The 16,184-nt window shown below is 40.5% G+C and overlaps 1 protein-coding gene across 2 annotated transcripts; it reads right to left on the bottom strand.

Moving 5' to 3' along the window:
- Positions 1-4,297: 4,297 nt before the first annotated feature.
- TAF8 (TATA-box binding protein associated factor 8) lies at positions 4,298-16,184 on the bottom strand. 2 transcript variants are annotated; one of them, XM_060773047.2, is made up of 8 exons: positions 16,086-16,184; positions 14,376-14,532; positions 13,698-13,796; positions 13,514-13,576; positions 10,809-10,933; positions 10,358-10,505; positions 9,047-9,189; positions 4,298-7,954 (listed from the first exon to the last, which is right to left on the bottom strand). In XM_060773047.2, exons 1-8 carry the CDS (start codon positions 16,155-16,157, stop codon positions 7,811-7,813), a joined length of 951 nt encoding a protein of 316 aa, XP_060629030.2. In that variant the 5' UTR covers positions 16,158-16,184; the 3' UTR covers positions 4,298-7,810. The 2 variants fall into 2 exon arrangements, with proteins under 2 accessions (XP_060629030.2, XP_060629028.2); XM_060773045.2 differs by having other exon boundaries at positions 9,056-9,189; positions 16,086-16,172.

Raw genomic sequence — 16,184 nt, 5'->3', positions numbered from 1 at the left:
TTAAAATGATTGGATATCCTGGTTTCTGCTTCTGAGAGGTGCTAACTCTTTAAAGTGTCAATCAAGCACTGTGTCCTTCAGACATTGATCCATGGTCTATATATCACCCCAACTAATCAGTATACTCAGTCAAGGCTGTTCACCATGCTCTACATCTGCAAGTTCTGAAATATAATGGATCAATCCTTTCGAAAACAAAAATGCTAGTTGCCAAGTGTACTTGATATTTGATAATACCAAAGTAGGACAGCCTTGGCAAATTGATTTTGCAGTTCATGCACTGTAACCGTATTGTCATTCTTGCACATACTTCAGCTGCTTCCCTCCCCCTCCTTTGCAGGGTAATGCTATATTTGGGAAGACCTAGTAGTGCGCTATTAGTTTAGTTAGCTCCTTGTTGTTGTTTATTTGTTTATTTGTTTAGTTGCTTCCAACTCTTCATGATCTTATGGACTAGCCCACGCCAGAGCTCCATGTCGGCCATTCCCACCCTCAACTCCTTCAAGGTCACGCCAGTCACTTCAAGGATGACATCCAGCCATTTTGCCCTTGCTCATCCCCTCTTCCTTTTTCCTTCCATTTTCCCCATCATCATCTTCTCCAGCTTTCCTGTCTTCTCATTATGCGGCCAAAGTACTTCATCTTTGCTTCTAATATCCTTCCCTCCAGTGAGCAGTCGTGCATTATTTCCTAGAGTGGTTTGATCTTCTTGTGGTCCAAGGCACTCTAAGAATTTTCCACAGTTCAAAAGCGTCTATCTTCCTTCGTTCAGCCTTCCTCATTGACCTCCAATCTGATTTTCTAACTTTATGTTCTCACCAGGTAAGTTTTCCTCAAATAATTCTGCCACTAAAATATATTCAAAATTAATGTTTTCTTACTAGTACACACGTATAACAATTCACAGATAGTGCAGGATAACTATACCAAACATCAAAGCTCTCTCTCTACCCTCACTTAAAATCAAGTGTGTAGTTAAAGGGAAGAGTAAAATGAAGATTTAATAATCATTCTTCCTTCACAAATGAACATTTCCACTGTCTCTGTTCCTAGAGACAGTAAAACTTCTCTAGAACGCTTATGTTAGGTGTGTTCACATTTCCTTGCTACCTTTACCTGTCCCTTTTTGGAGTATCCTCTGAAACAAGTAGTCAACATATGGAGATGGCAAGCAGCAGACATCAATATCCTGCCCTCCATACTTTTGTGAGACCTTTTATAATATCGTGATGTTCTGGAAGGGACATTTTGGAGCCACTGATATCAACATAGTACTGGTAGTGATTATCATCACAGTTATATTTCGTACTGCTTCTACATACACACCGTTCATACTAAGGATACTTTGGATCCATCTTAAATTGATTTAACTGTCATTATCATCAGCAATCTGTAAAGTATATAATGGCAAAGCTGAAGGGGGGATGGGGTGAAGCATGGCACCCTATTTCATATAAAAAGCTAATTATATATATAAGATTCCAAACCTGATTATATTTTTGAATGTATTTTAATTCATTAGCTTGTTACCCAAGCCCATTCCCAAGACAACTAGCAATGATAGTGGCACAAGGTTCTTGCTCCCTTTCCCCAAAGCAAGTGAAAACTGTCCTTTCTGCCCTGAAAGTGAAGTAAGCCAATACAATAGTTACGTAAATGTAAACAGAGGATTTATCAGTTTTGATGTGGCAGGTACTTTCTATCTTAGTTGGCCAAGGCCTCAACACTCTCTGTGTAATTAAGCTTTCTGTGGAGAACAGAACACCTCCAATGGAAATCGAGGGAGTGAGCCCCACCTCCTCATACCCTGAGATTACACCTTCTGTTTCCAAGGCAGAGAAACATACAGGTACATAGCAATGAAAATGATGAGGTTGCTATTTCTAAAGCACCATTCCGTCATGATCGTTCAAGCAGCATTGCTATTGCTCCATTGGTCACCTCAGTCTTAAAAAGCTTTAGTCAACTCAGAATAAACAAGGTTCCTGCTAAACCAAAACAGTTGTGTGCATTGTTGACCTTTATGCTGTCCAAATTTGTCATTATGACTTTTCTCTCCTTAAGCAATCCAGTCATAAGTCAAAGCATGATCTTGGCTGATGTTTCATGTGACAGAAAATTCCCACTCAGGGGATCACAAGATGACCTGAAAGGTGATTGAGAAACTCATAGAATCACATAATCATAGAGTTGGAAGAGACAACATGGGCCATGCAGGAAAAGCACAATCAAAACACCACCAACAGAAGACTACATGTCTTCTGTTTTAAAATCCTATAAAGAAGCTTCCACCACTCTGCGAGGCAGAGAGTTCCACTGTTGAACAACTCTGCCAGTCAGGAAGTTCTTCTTAATGTTCAGGTGTAATCTCCATTCCTGTAATTTGAACCCATTGCTCCAAATCATAGTCTCCAAGGCAACAGAAAACAAGCCTGCTCACTCTTCCTTATGACAGCATTTCAGATATTTAAACATAGCTATCATGTCTTCTCAGGCTAAACATACCCAGCTCTTTGAGATGCTCCTCATAGAGCACAGCCTCCAGATCTTTGATCATTTTAGTTGCCCTCCTCTGGACGCCTTCCAGCATGTCAATATATCTCTTAAATGGTGGTGCCCAGAATTAGACATAGTATTCCAGGTGAGGTCTGACCAAAGCAAAATAGAGAGGCACCATGACTTTCCTCAATCTAGACACTATACCGCTTTGAGTCGCCTAAGGGCAGAGAATAGAAATAAAGTAAGTAAATAAATATACTCCTATTGATGCAACTCAAAATCCCATTAATTTCGTACATTTGTATTCCGTCCTACTAATCCCCCCCCCCCAGGGGGGGGACACTCAGGGTAGCTTTTTTGCTTCATTGCATTGTTCGCTAATGTTCAACTTGTGGTCCATTTAGACGTCAAGATCTTTTTCACATGTCACCCATCCTGTGTATGTGCATTTCATTTTTTTCTGTCTAAGTGTAGTATCCTACATTTATTCTTGACGAAATTCATTTTGTTTGTTTTGGCCTAGCTCTCTAAAGTCATCTTGAATTCTGATCCTTTTTCTCTGGAGTATTAACTATCCTTCCCAATTTGGTGTCATCTGCAAACTTGATAAGCACACCCTCTAAATCTTCATCCCAGTCATTAATAATGTTGAACAGAACTGGGCCCAGGAAAGCACCCTGCAGCACTCCATTAGTCACTTTTTTCCAGGATGAAGAACTCTTTGTTGATGATGTTGCAGTAATAAAGATCTTGTGAAGCAAAGGGAAGGAAGAGAAAAACACAATCTATGGGGTGTGGGGGAGGAATCGAGACTAGCTTTACATAGGATTGCTCTCACTAGAGCAGTGGTTCCTAACCTGTGGGCCACAGACCACCGGTGGGTTGCAAAGACGAAAATCTGCTTGCCACTCCTTCCCTGTCACTGATCATGGCATATTTGCTGTATGAGAAACTAGAGATGATGTGGTCTATCCAATGCAATTTTCTGAATCAGTATCCCAACCTAAATCTCAAGTTGACCAAAAACTGATTAGTAACCCTTTTGGTACTAATATCGGAGAGTGATCCCTGGTCAAGTAGTCCCTGATCAAATTGTCCTGGCTCAAGTGGTCCCTAGTCAAGTGGTCCCTGGTCAAAATAAGGGAACCACTGCACTAGAGGGTTCTTGTCAAAGGTCTGTACCATTAATGCCTATGATGCAAGAGAGAGGAATAACCCATCTCATCTCACGCCGGTCAGCCTTTCACTGCTGGAAAATGTTGAGGGAGACTTAAGAATTATCTGAGTAGAAGCACCTCATTTCAGTATCTTAAAAAAAGGAATTGTATTTCTAGAACAGTTTAAAATTTTACAAGTTAATCCGACTAACTTTAAATCTTGAACTGCCTCAGATTAAAGAAAAATATCATCCAAATCATTTTATACTCATGTTCTAGCTACCAGCCCTGTTATCATTATTAATACAAATTCTGAAGTGGACTCTTGGAAACTTTACTAACAATGGTGCAGTCTTCAACTGCACCAATTCCTGTGTGCATTTCTTTAACAATCTGCAACTAATGTCTTCTCCTCACCTTTCTAGAAATGCTAAGATGTTGATATGAAACTAAATTCTCAAGTGGTTTCCATATAAATAGTAGTATTAAAGATTTAAGAACATAAAAACTATTCCAAACAGCCAGGCTCTGGAAATAACTCCACAATTCACCAGTTAAAATGTTTGCAAATGTGTGAAGAGAATAAAGAATCACTTCCAATACAAGGTTGCATTCACATAAAATAAAACGTAAAAACTCAATTTGGCTTGTGCAAGGACCATTTTATTTTGAACTGAAAAAATAAATTGTTTCCACTATGTTTTGTGTATTTGGCTATTCTTTTTCAAAATTGCTAATAAGCCTAACCAGTGACCAAAAATATATAAATGTAGAAATATACAGCTGTATTTACATTGTCTATACAAGTACATCTGCATGACTGACAATGACAGGTTAACATTGGCCAAGCTCAATGGTCAAAGTGGTACTTCCAACATTTCTTCTTCTTCTTTTGTGATAAAAAACACTCTTAACAGAAGAACTGACAGTAAAACCTGCAAGTATTGAAGCCACTGGAAGAGACTTTGCCTGAATCTCTGATTAAATGACACTCTCGGGAGGAGCTAGAGGAAATAGAAACTCTGCTTCATCAAGTCAGGCCCTTGCAATAATTTGAACAGAAATGTTTATAAATGTGTGTGCACCCTACATTAACCAGCAAATACTTTATTTAGGTGAATAAGGCATTAGGACAAGAGTAGGCAACATTTACCCCCATGCAATTTTGAGATCCCCATCCTGCTCCATTTGTCAATATTACAAACCCCTATTTTCTTCATCTTCCTCCTTCCAGAAAGGGACTCTATAATATCAACAGGGTGATAGTGCATTCTGGCACCGTTGTGACATAATTTCAACAATGACGGAAACACCAGGATATTTGCAGCTGCTAGTTTTTTGGACTAGTGTACTTTTTTGATGTTGTGATGGCCCAAAAGCAAAGTTGCCCATCCCAAAGCCAAAATTATCCAAGAAGGAAATGACAAAATATCACTTTAGCCAAAAATATATCCCTATAAAATACTAGAAGGGCACAGGGTGAAAATTTCCTTCCCTTTAGAAGTAGACAAATGCCCAAATATGATTAGCACAAATCATCAGTTAAGAGGATGTGCCAAAATAAAACAGGAAGTGCTAAGAATCCCTTGAGGCAAATGAGCACATTTCATCTTCTAACATGAGATTTTTGAGAAGCTGTAAGAGCAAGAAATTATTTGGCGAATTGGTAGAGGAACTGTTAGCCAACAGGATTCTGCCGCCAGATTAACTACCTGGGATAAATCATTCTGATTCTGTGTTTAGATGTAGCATCATGCAGAAAATTATAGAGCTAATTGTTATGATTAGCACTTTTTACCAGAGGGGCACTGCAGGCAAACCATGACATTGGGAAGCTGGGAGTTCATGGCACAATCCAGTTTACATGGCACAATTTTCAGCTAATGTTCAGCACTACATTTTAGAGACTAACAAACTATTTATATTAGTACTGCTGGGGTTAAACTGGTTCAATGATATCTTGAGTTTTCACAACATGAATAGGCCCTAACATCCTAGAGTGAATATAGTACAACTAGCTGCTTTTCCAAGTAGTTAAGATGTTCCTGCAAACAATGGCGAAATTAGGATTGCTAATATTGCTTCCAAACAACATTTTCAAACCAGAGTTTGTCCAGTTCAAGTGTCATCACAAACTATGGCTAGAAAAAAATACACAGATTTGGCAAAGAAGGAGGAACTCTGACAGCTTAATGCAATGATTCTTAAGTTTTCTCCATTAGATGTTTTGGGCTTCATCTCCCAGAACTCCTGACTATTAGCCTGCTGATTGAGGCTTCCGGGAGTTGAAATCCAAAACCCTCAGAGGACCCAAATTTGGAAATCACTGGATCAACACATGTCATCTGAACTCGTTATTCTTTAGGCAATCATGCTACTTTGCTTTTCTACCAGATTCAACCAATCTATAATTTTATTTCAAAAACAATCAGAATATTTGAAGAAGAAGAAAGATTTTACCCTTTCCTACTCAATATTTGGGGAAACTATAGCAATAGGCATGTAGCTTGTATCCTAGTAGTACACCTTAAAACCAATTGTGTCCATGAATAAAATAAACAATACCGTATTTTCAGGAGGAGACTGGGAACATCAGCCTCTGTTGGCTTGATTTTTTTTACTTTTTCACAAGTATTTGATTCCCCCTTCTTTAAAGCTTTCAGGGATACTCTTTCTAGCTTAAATATTTTACAGAAAATCATGTTCCTCAATTACAAGTATTCAAAAAGTACTCATCCCACAAAATCTACATTTTAAGGAGAAAACTGAATAATGTGTGGATATTAACTTTAACTGTAAGTGGGAAAACCACAAGGATTTAATAGAAATAACGGAATTTCTTCAGCTCTCTCTCTGTATATGTGTGTGTGTGTATTTATATAACTTTCAACTCAAGACGGGAAAGAAGACACATGATGGCTCACAAGGACTCCCAGCCAACACCACAACAGCTATTTCCAAACACTTGTTTTCATTTCCATATTCTGTAATGAGCTGACATCACAGAGCCACATTCCTAACTGGAAGAATAAGATTACAATGGCACTTAAAGCTGTTCAATTAAATTGCAGATGCTGTTATTTTAAGTAGCAAAAACATACTTTCTGCACTATTTGTTCTTTTGCCCCTCATTTGAGGCAGTTGCAGATTTTCAATACAGTAATATCTTTTTCACTTTCAATAAAAACAATTTATGCCTGGAACAGATGATAGGCAACCCAGGAAACACAGTTCAAGTTTAGCTTTGCAGGATTTTTTTTGTTCTGCTTCAAACTAGTGATGGGACTGGTGCTCTTCAAAATAAAATTTGGGGCCAAAGGCAGATAGAAATATTGCTGCTATAAAGTTATGGAGAACGGAAGTCTAAAACTGTGAGCCATAAAGTGCAATGGAAAGATTCAAAAGAAAGTTCTCTTACCCAAATAAAGACAAAAGAGCCACAATCAACATACTGAACTGCAAATGCACTTAAAGAAGTGGGCATCTTGTGGAATTAGCTTTCAAAACCTGTATTTGGTAGATCTGTGGCAACTTTATCTTCTGAATTAGATGTTATTGCTGATTTTTCCCTCAACTGGCCTAACATCTCATATATCAGAGCTAAAATCTGACCAAAACTCAACTCCAAACACAAAAGGCTTTGAAGATGTCTGAACTGAGTAGTTCTGAAGTGTTTCAGTTTTGAAAAGGCACCACAGAAGATCTCTGGATGGCAACATCAATCGCTTCTCATCCAACAACTCGTGTTACACAATGCTTTGGCCTGTCACTCAACACAATTACAAAAAACAAGAAAGAAGGGTTGATTCTTGTGATGTTCCAGAAGAACTGGCAAAATGTAAGTGGAAATGTTTGACTTTTTGCCTGAAGTCCTCAATCAGAAGACATGTTGCCTTACTCCAAATTTCCATGCAGCCTTCTCTGGAGCAGAAAGATGAAGAGTTCATTTGGCATGATCCTCACTTGCTTTAGTTCAATGTTTTTGCCTTCTTCTCCAGTTATCACAAACTGTTGGGGAGAAGACAAAACTGGAGATTCCACCAGGCCCTCAACCAGCAGTACGTTCCAGCTTTTCCTATGCCATATTTCAACAGCATAGGGTCTCCGAAAAGACCAAAGTCTTCCTCTGACTCAACCAAACAATTTGCTGCAAATCACTTCTTCCTGCGGATCTTGGGTTTCTTCACTGGACGCAGGTAGGGATTGTCTATCAAGTTCTCCTCTCCATTTCGGCTGCCAGTAAGGGAGGTGTTGTGCTGCAAGACTGACGCATTCTCCTTCTCGGCTCCCGAGTCATCCTGGCAAGTAAAACAAAAAATGAATTTCAGTGGAATATCATAACCACCATCACACACAAGAAATTTCAAGAGACAAGACAACTGGGACATGCAGGAGACGGAGCAGCAAACAAAAGAGGCAAATCTCAAGTTAGGTGCCCCCTGCTGGTAAGCAGAACACACTGTCTAATTTTGGGTTTAATTTTGATGAAATGTGATTTTCAATGTGGTTGGGAGATCGGCTGTGACAGTTGTTTGTGGGGGGCAAGAGAGAACACACAAAAGATAATACAACTTGCAAGTTTTCATATATTTGGGGTTTCTTCGCGGTCACTGTTCCCTTGATCCCATTGATTCCACACCTATTTTAATCTATTAATTCCACATCTATTCAGAACCTAAAAAGGATTCTGAGATTTTTAGGTACAACCCTCCAGCTAGGGAGCCAACACAGCTGAATCTGAATTATCAAAAAATTCCCAACTTTGATGTGGATAATGTGGTGATACCACTGTGCCACTCAGTCAAGCAGATTCAACTATAGGACATTGCTGCTGAGAGTAAACAAAGCCCACTGTTGCTATAATGAATGGCAGGAGGAGAGGAGGTCTGCATTCTCAAGGCAACCAGAGCAATGCTTCCATTCTTACTGGGTGTTTAATGACCCACAAATGCTGCAGGCCCCAAATCAAGGAAGAACATGTATGGAATGCATACCCCAACCACATTTGACACCAAGGAGTTATCACGGGGTCAAAGTGAGAAAACATGGCCTACTTATCTCAGTAATGAAGAATATGATCGCCCTTTCCCTGCCCCTTCATTCATACACACCTGTTTATAAGGTTTTTACACCTTTTGGGGGTGCAAATTCTTTGCAAAAGTGGGACAGGTATATATTTTGTAGGGAGAAACCATCTTGTTCCCTGACAGTCCTGTCCAAAGTTTCCATAAAAATACCAAACGTCTTCTGCCAACAGTATGTAAACAAACATCAGCCCAACATCTCTCAATCACAAACCTTCATTTACACTTCAAAGGGGTGTATTAAGGAACTCTAAGGACACAAGACCCAACGCCACACTAAATCAAACAGGTTTCCTATGGCTCTACCGTGCTCACGTGCAGAGGGAGGTTCTCGGTGTCAGTCTGATCATCTTGCTCTGATGAATCTGTCTCCTCCATCTGTTGCATCTCTAACTCAGAAGGCAGCAAAGCTGTCAGGTAAGGTATTGAAAAAGGCCTGGCGGCTATCACTGGAGAAAGGGGAAAAGAAGTCATGATTTCAGGTGCAAAGATTCATCCTTCCAATGCGCACGCTAGAGCATAAGAAGAAACCAACTATGAAAGAAAGTTCTACATTATTTAAGATTATTTTATTCTGCTGCCTTCGAGACACAAAAAAGGTTTACCACAACTCTCCATAAGTCAACTGGTACCCACAGGTTATATTTAAAGATCAAATCTTATGGCAATATACAGTTCCATGATTCAAGCAGCTCAGGGACTCAACTGATGTAGAACTTGAAAAAACATAGAGGAGGTGGAAAAAGCAAAGTATTGACTAAACTAATGTAGCACTGTTTAGTCAACAGAATTCATGGGAGTTGATCATTTCACTTAGTCTACCTCAAAAGAATTGCTGTGCAGAGCAATGAGTAAGAACAGGGCAAAATATTATTTCAGAAATATAAATAAATTACATATAATAATAATAATAATAATAATAATAATAATAAACTTTATTTGTATCTTGCATCTATCTCCCACATGCAGTAATGTGTTTAAAACTGTAGTGTTCTTATCTATTTTATCCTTTCAAAATAGTTATACTATTTCAATAGTTTGCTTCTATTTTAACGTTCGCTTTCTATATGTTTGAACTATCATTTAATCATTTAAATTCGTAACCCACCTTGAGTGCCATCCTTGGGGAAAGGAGAGTATGAATTAATACTACTAATATTAAATACTAATGAAACTACTGTTGTTACTACTCTATCCCCACTAATAACACAGTCCAACAAAAAACATCTTGGTATTTTGGTTTTTATGACTGTTCCTGAGATTATTTGGAGCGCTGATTCAGAAAATAGCATTGGAAAGACTGCATAAACTCTACTTCCTTAGATATGGTTATCATGATTTCTTATGGACAAGCAGATGGCGACTGGAAGATGGCATGTTCTGTATCTCAAAAACTAGAGCTGATAGAGGAAAATTGGTGCCATCTGTGGAATCAGCAGGTCAAATATACTCAGAAACAGGGCTAACATTTGAGGCACAAAAATATGTCTTGGCCAGTGAAAATTTCATGGTTAATGGCAAATATGTGGCAGACCCGTTTGGGATTGAAGTACATTGCGTCTATCGTGAACTAATGAACTCTGCCACCTGACTAACTGCAATGCAGGCAACCCTTACAAGGAAAGGTGCTGACATCATCCTTGAAAAGGCTCTGTGTCTCTCCTGTCTTTGCCATGAAGCGGGTCAAAGCCCTTTCAACATCTCGTCTTTGGGAAGCAGCTTTCTCTCGAAGGATCTGGTAATCCAGTACAGGTTCCCGGTACGTCTGTAAAGTAAGGGGAGGGAAGCAGCCATCATTGTACATGGATGTCAAATTGAGATTCTTCAGATTCAGGAAAGCACCCCAGCAAGCCATGGGCATGAAGCTAAGGTCAAATCCATAAATCGTCTTATTCCAAGCATATTTCCCAAATGCCTTAAAAGGAAACCCCAGTGGGATCCAACCACTAAGATCATACTAATAGTTCACAAATAACTCACCATAACAATGCTATGGTTCAAATCCCAGCCAATCTCTGTTCCACAGTGAGAGGACACGATAGTTTTGATGCAAGGAAAGCCTACTTACTGGTGTTTTGATGTAAGTATGAGGATCTGGGAATTCTGGGAAATGGCCGGGTATATGGGATGGATGAGGTTTGTTCTGGCCAGCCGTCAGGGCTTTGGGAGTCACAGGCTGATTTGTCACCGGGGCTGCAATCAGAAACAGAAATTCAGTCAATGCACTCTCTGACTCACAGGTATCAGTCCAATTTATCAGAGGAACAAACCAGTGGCTCTGGTCGATTCAACATATACGCAACCCTCCACATTTGTGGGTTTAATTTGTGTGGATTAAGTATTAGAAGATTTGACTAATATGTTCTCTCCAAGAATTTCTAGGTCCTCCAGGGTAACTTTACCCTCCACCAAAACCTCCACCAAAAGTTGACTAATGAGTTGCCCTAAAAATAGTGGGGGTTTTTAATTAATATTTTCTCCACTGTCGTGAGGGACCTGGGTCCTTAATTCCAGCAAAAGTGGAGGGTCTACTTTATAGTGAACGTATTTAAGCAAAGCGAATGAAGACAGGTTGCCTGTAGCCAGGATGATGTAAAATAAGCATCTATGGAAATATGTCCTCACTGATTAGTGCTGTAATATCAAGAGAAAACCTCATGAAATATGATAAGATATACAATTATGATACAAAAACAATCTTTCCATGTTGATTTCTCTCCCTCATTGATATAATACACAAGGTCACCATTCCCAGTCATCATGCCCATTCTCTTCAGATTCAGCTAATAATAGGAAACAGGGGTGAGGAACTGGAAAACAATGGATTTCCAGTTCAACCTGGACACAGCATATTATTTGAGAACACAGAAATGCTGGACCACTCTAACAACCACCATGTCAGACTACACAGAGAAGCCATTGAAATCCACAAGCATGTGGACAATTTCAACAGAAAGGAGAAAACCATGAAAATGAACAAAATCTGGCTACCAGTATTAAAAAAAACTTTAAAATTACAACAGCAAAACAACAGAGGGGAAACAATCAGGCACATCTAATCAACTCTCAACAAAAGATTGCCCCAGGCACTGCCAAGCCATCACATGCTAATCAAGTAGGTCAGTTGAAACATTCACACCTAGCTCCAACAGACAAGAGTTCTTTGTCCCACCCTGATCATTCCACAGATATATAAACCCACTTTCCTAGTTCCAATAGACCTCACTACCTCTGAGGATGCTTGCCATAGATGCAGGCGAAACGTCAGGAGAAAATGCCTCTAGAACATGGCCATACAGCCCGAAAAAACTACAACAACCCAGTGAGTCCGGGCATGAAAGCCTTCGACAATACATTGAACAATGGATTTATTGTTAAATGAAACTGTACTTTCCAAGGAAAAAGCTGGCGTAGGACCTGAGACTGATACACTGTTTTTGGCAGCAGCCTTGCATCCCATGTTCTCTTTGCTCTCTCTGGTGGCAGCGAATGATTATACACTCTGCACTTTTTGGTTGTTAACTGATACTATAGTACACGTTAGAATATGAATGGCTCAATTTCTCACTGGCTTACTGAGATAGGTGGTCTGGCTGACTGTGCAACGGACTACTGAATTGTATCCTACCTGGACTAAGGCTGGATCTACAGTCAGTACAGATTCATATAATGCAGCCCAATGCAGTTTATTTATTTACCATATTTATACCTTGCCTTTCTCAACCTTGTAGGGGACTCAAGGAGGCTTACATATATATAGGCTGCAATTTGATGCCAAAAACACATATAATAAGAACATATACATTAAAACAATAATTAAAAATATATAAAACCTTAAAGCCACTTATTCAAAATAATACAATCCAATATCATAGTCTGGCTGTTCCAATTTGTTATTGCACTATTCCAGATTTTCTTATTGCACTGATAATTATTCACGGAATGCTTGGTCGCACATCCACATGTTTAGCCTTTTCCTAAAAGCTGGGAGGGAGGGGGCTGATCTAATTTCACTCAGGAGGGAATTCCATAGCCAAGGGGCCATCACTGAGAAGGCCCTGTCTCTCATTCCCACCAGATGCCCCTGCAAAGGAGGCGGGACCAAGAGCACGGCCTCCCCAGAAGATCTTAACCTTCTAGATGGTTCATAGAGGGAGATGCGTTCAGACAGGTAAGCTGGCCCGGAACCGTTTAGGACTTTATAGGTTAAAGCCAGCACTTAGAATGTTCAAACTGCATTCTATGGGTCTACACCAAGTATGGGCAAAATTTGACCCCCCAGGTGTTCCAAAGTTTGCCCATGCCAGGTCTACACTGACCACATAATGAAGCTCAAACTGCATTATTTGGCAGTGTAAATCCATCCTAAATCAGAAAGCATCTTACAGGGTTTAATTGGAGGCTATAGAAATATTTCCCCCTTGGACAAATTTGTGACACATTAGGAAGACAACAAAACTGGGGTGAGCAAAGTGTGGCTGTTGGGCATCATGCTACCATCAAGGCTGTCCTTGAAAGCCTCAGCCCTTTCGGATTCACCTAATTACCTTCTTCAAGAGCTCTTGGAAAGAATAAAATGCTTCCAGGGGAGGCAGGTCAAGTTTTAATCAAGTTGTGGGGGACTACATTGCATAACATTCAAATCTGACGACGTCTGGGTTTTGGAAGAAGTCATTTGTCATTATGTGGGTTTCTGTTATTGTTTTGTGGGGGGAGGTTGGCAGTCCTAGGGACAGTCTCACCATAGTTGTCACTAGACCAAATCTCACGTACGTGCAGTGATCACCATCCTCTGGGACCGTTTGGCATACGCAGGGAGCGTTTCTACATTGAAACCTGAAACACACAAAAAGAGGAAAAGTTAAAAGCAATAATATCCAGTCTGTTGGCATCTGTATATAATCCCATTTCTACCTGACTTCCCAGCGTTACACCCATGTAAGATAAAGGCACTCACCCATTTCAACTAAGGTGACGACAATATCAGAAAGGGTTGGCTGAGTCCTTGCCGTATGTTCACAGACAGACTTGGCGCTCCTCCCTATTTCTGATATATCTGTTAAAACAAAGATCACCACGGAACTGAGATTTGAAATATATATCCTTCATTCTCTCACACTCCCCCCAAAAATCCTTTCCAAAGTCCTCCCTAAATGCAAGACAGGCATGGGAGATCCAAAGGCCAAATTGTACATTTAAATCACAAAACAGAACAAGATGCCCATTTCATAGATAGGCAAGAGGAGTAAATGTACAAGCTACACATACCACACACAAAAAATTTATGCACATGCATTATAACAAAAGCGCTGTATATCTACTAAAGCCATCACATATACATCCAAAAATAAATAAATTCAAAAACATACAAAGCACACTACTAGCAAAACACATACAAACACATTTAAAAGAAACTCAAAAGAAAGGTATCCCAAACCCACATACATAATGGTAACTTAACTCAACTATTGTCATTTGGGATACCAAATGGTGAAAAGACAAGCTAGTTGACTAAAGAAGCGATGATGAATGTAAATTCAAAATATCTGTTATTGATATCTAAAAGAATGGTGATTTTAAACTAAGGAAATGGCACTGTCTTTCTAATGTAAGCCATCATTTGGGGGCTACTCACAGCTCTGGAGCATCTCCGTCATGGTTTCCACAGCGGCCTTCTCTGCGCTCTCAAACCCAGCCTCTGTCAAGAGAGAGCTGACCACCACCTGCAGGGTCCGCCTTCGAGCCAAATAATAGTTATCCGCAGGAGTCGTAGAGTGTTTACCACCTGAGCGCTTTTGGGGCAAAATCAACCAAGAAAATGCAGGGAATGGATGAAGGATGGACACAAAGGGGACTAACAGATAAATGTAGATTCTGCTTGAGTGAGGATTACTCTGAAAAGTATGCTTAATCATACTATACCATAAATTTTGTACTGACTTGATATTAAGACTGAAATACAACAATTAAAAGCAAATAAAGATAAACTTAATGCAAAATAACCTGGGTTTTTTCTTTTTCACTATATTATAAAAACAGATTTTAATTTAAAGTATAATTTCTTCAATTTTGTTGGTGGTTGCCTTCAAGCTATGTGTATAAGATGAAACCTAAATGGATGTTATATTGAGATGCAAGTCCAATCTCCAAGTACAGAGCAGCAAAGATATGCTTCCAGCCCAAGCAGGGATTGGTCCACATTGCAGAAATATAGCAGTTTGACACCACATTAACTGCTACAGATGAACTGGGTTGTTGTAGGTTTTTCGTGCTGTATGGCCATGTTCTAGAAGCATTCTCTACTGACGTTTCCCCTGCATCTGTGGCAGGCATCCTCAGAGGTTGTGAGGTCTCAAACCTCTGAGGATGCCTGCCATAGATGCAGGCGAAACGTCAGGAGAGAATGCTTCTAGAACATGGCCATACAGCCTGAAAAACCTACAACAACCCAGTGATTCTGGCCATGAAAGCCTTTGACAAAATGATCAAGGGCCTGGACTAAAATGATCAAGGGTCTGGAGAACAAGCCCTATGAGGAACGGCTTAAAGAACTTGACATGTTTACCCTGCAGAAGAGAAGGCAGAGAGGAGACATGATGGCCATGTATAAATATGTGAGAGGAAGTCACAGGGAGGAGGGAGCAAGCTTGTTTTCTGCTGCCCTGGAGACTAGGACGCAATTGAACAATGGCTTCAAACTACAGGAAAGGAGATTCCATCTGAACATTAGGAAGAATTTCCTGACGGTTCAGCAATGGAACTCTCTGCCCCAGTGTGTGGTGGAGGCTCCGTCTTTGGAAGCTTTTAAGCAGAGGCTGGATGGCCATCTGTCGGGGGTGCTTTGAATGCAATTTTCCTGCTTCTTGGCAGGGGGTTGGACTGGATGGCCCATGAGGTCTCTTCCAACTCTGGATTCTATGACAATACATTGCTATGGATGTATGTTATAAAATTCTGAGATTTGTAGTTTTGCGGGACATTTCCCGTGTGAGAGAGTCTGGTGCCACAATCAACTACAACTCTCACTTTTCCATAGGATGGAGCTATGGTAGTGACAGTGGTGTCAACCTGCGACCATTCTGGGCCACCCACATGGGCCCAGATGGGTCCGAAGATGATTGGCACCTGCCCCAGCCAACCAGGGCCAACGGAGCTCGACCAATCAAGACCCGCCCGCCTCCCCTGATTCTCCAATCCGAAGCAGGCCCTGCCTTTCGCTCTTGGGCCTCTACGCCTCGTGTTGAGGGCCCAAGGCAGAGGCCCTGGCCCACGAAGAAGCCCCCTTCGACCCAGAAAACAAAGAGGGAAAGGAGAGAGAGTCGCGCCCTCAGAGCCCCGCCCTTACCGTGCCCGAGCTGCTACCAGATCCACCGGTCCCTGTGTCGGCCATCTTGGATCCATGGGAGGATGCGAGCATGCGCGCCGGCGAAAGGGATTCTGGGGA

This window comes from Anolis sagrei, chromosome 4, assembly GCF_037176765.1.
Source record: "Anolis sagrei isolate rAnoSag1 chromosome 4, rAnoSag1.mat, whole genome shotgun sequence".
Lineage (NCBI taxonomy): Eukaryota > Metazoa > Chordata > Lepidosauria > Squamata > Dactyloidae > Anolis > Anolis sagrei.
Note: the sequence above shows the minus strand (reverse complement) of the source record. Positions and strands in the feature narration are given on the sequence as shown.

Excerpts from the sequence above, each read along its gene's own strand:
- TAF8 (XM_060773047.2), bottom strand. The coding sequence starts at position 16,157 with ATGCTCGCATCCTCCCATGGATCCAAGATGGCCGACACAGGGACCGGT. Across the intron at positions 13,577-13,697 it reads CGTCACCTTAGTTGAAATGG|GTTTCAATGTAGAAACGCTC; the intron begins GTGAGTGCCTTT and ends TGTGTGTTTCAG. Across the intron at positions 10,934-13,513 it reads GAGGATGGTGATCACTGCAC|CCCCGGTGACAAATCAGCCT; the intron begins GTACGTGAGATT and ends TTCTGATTGCAG.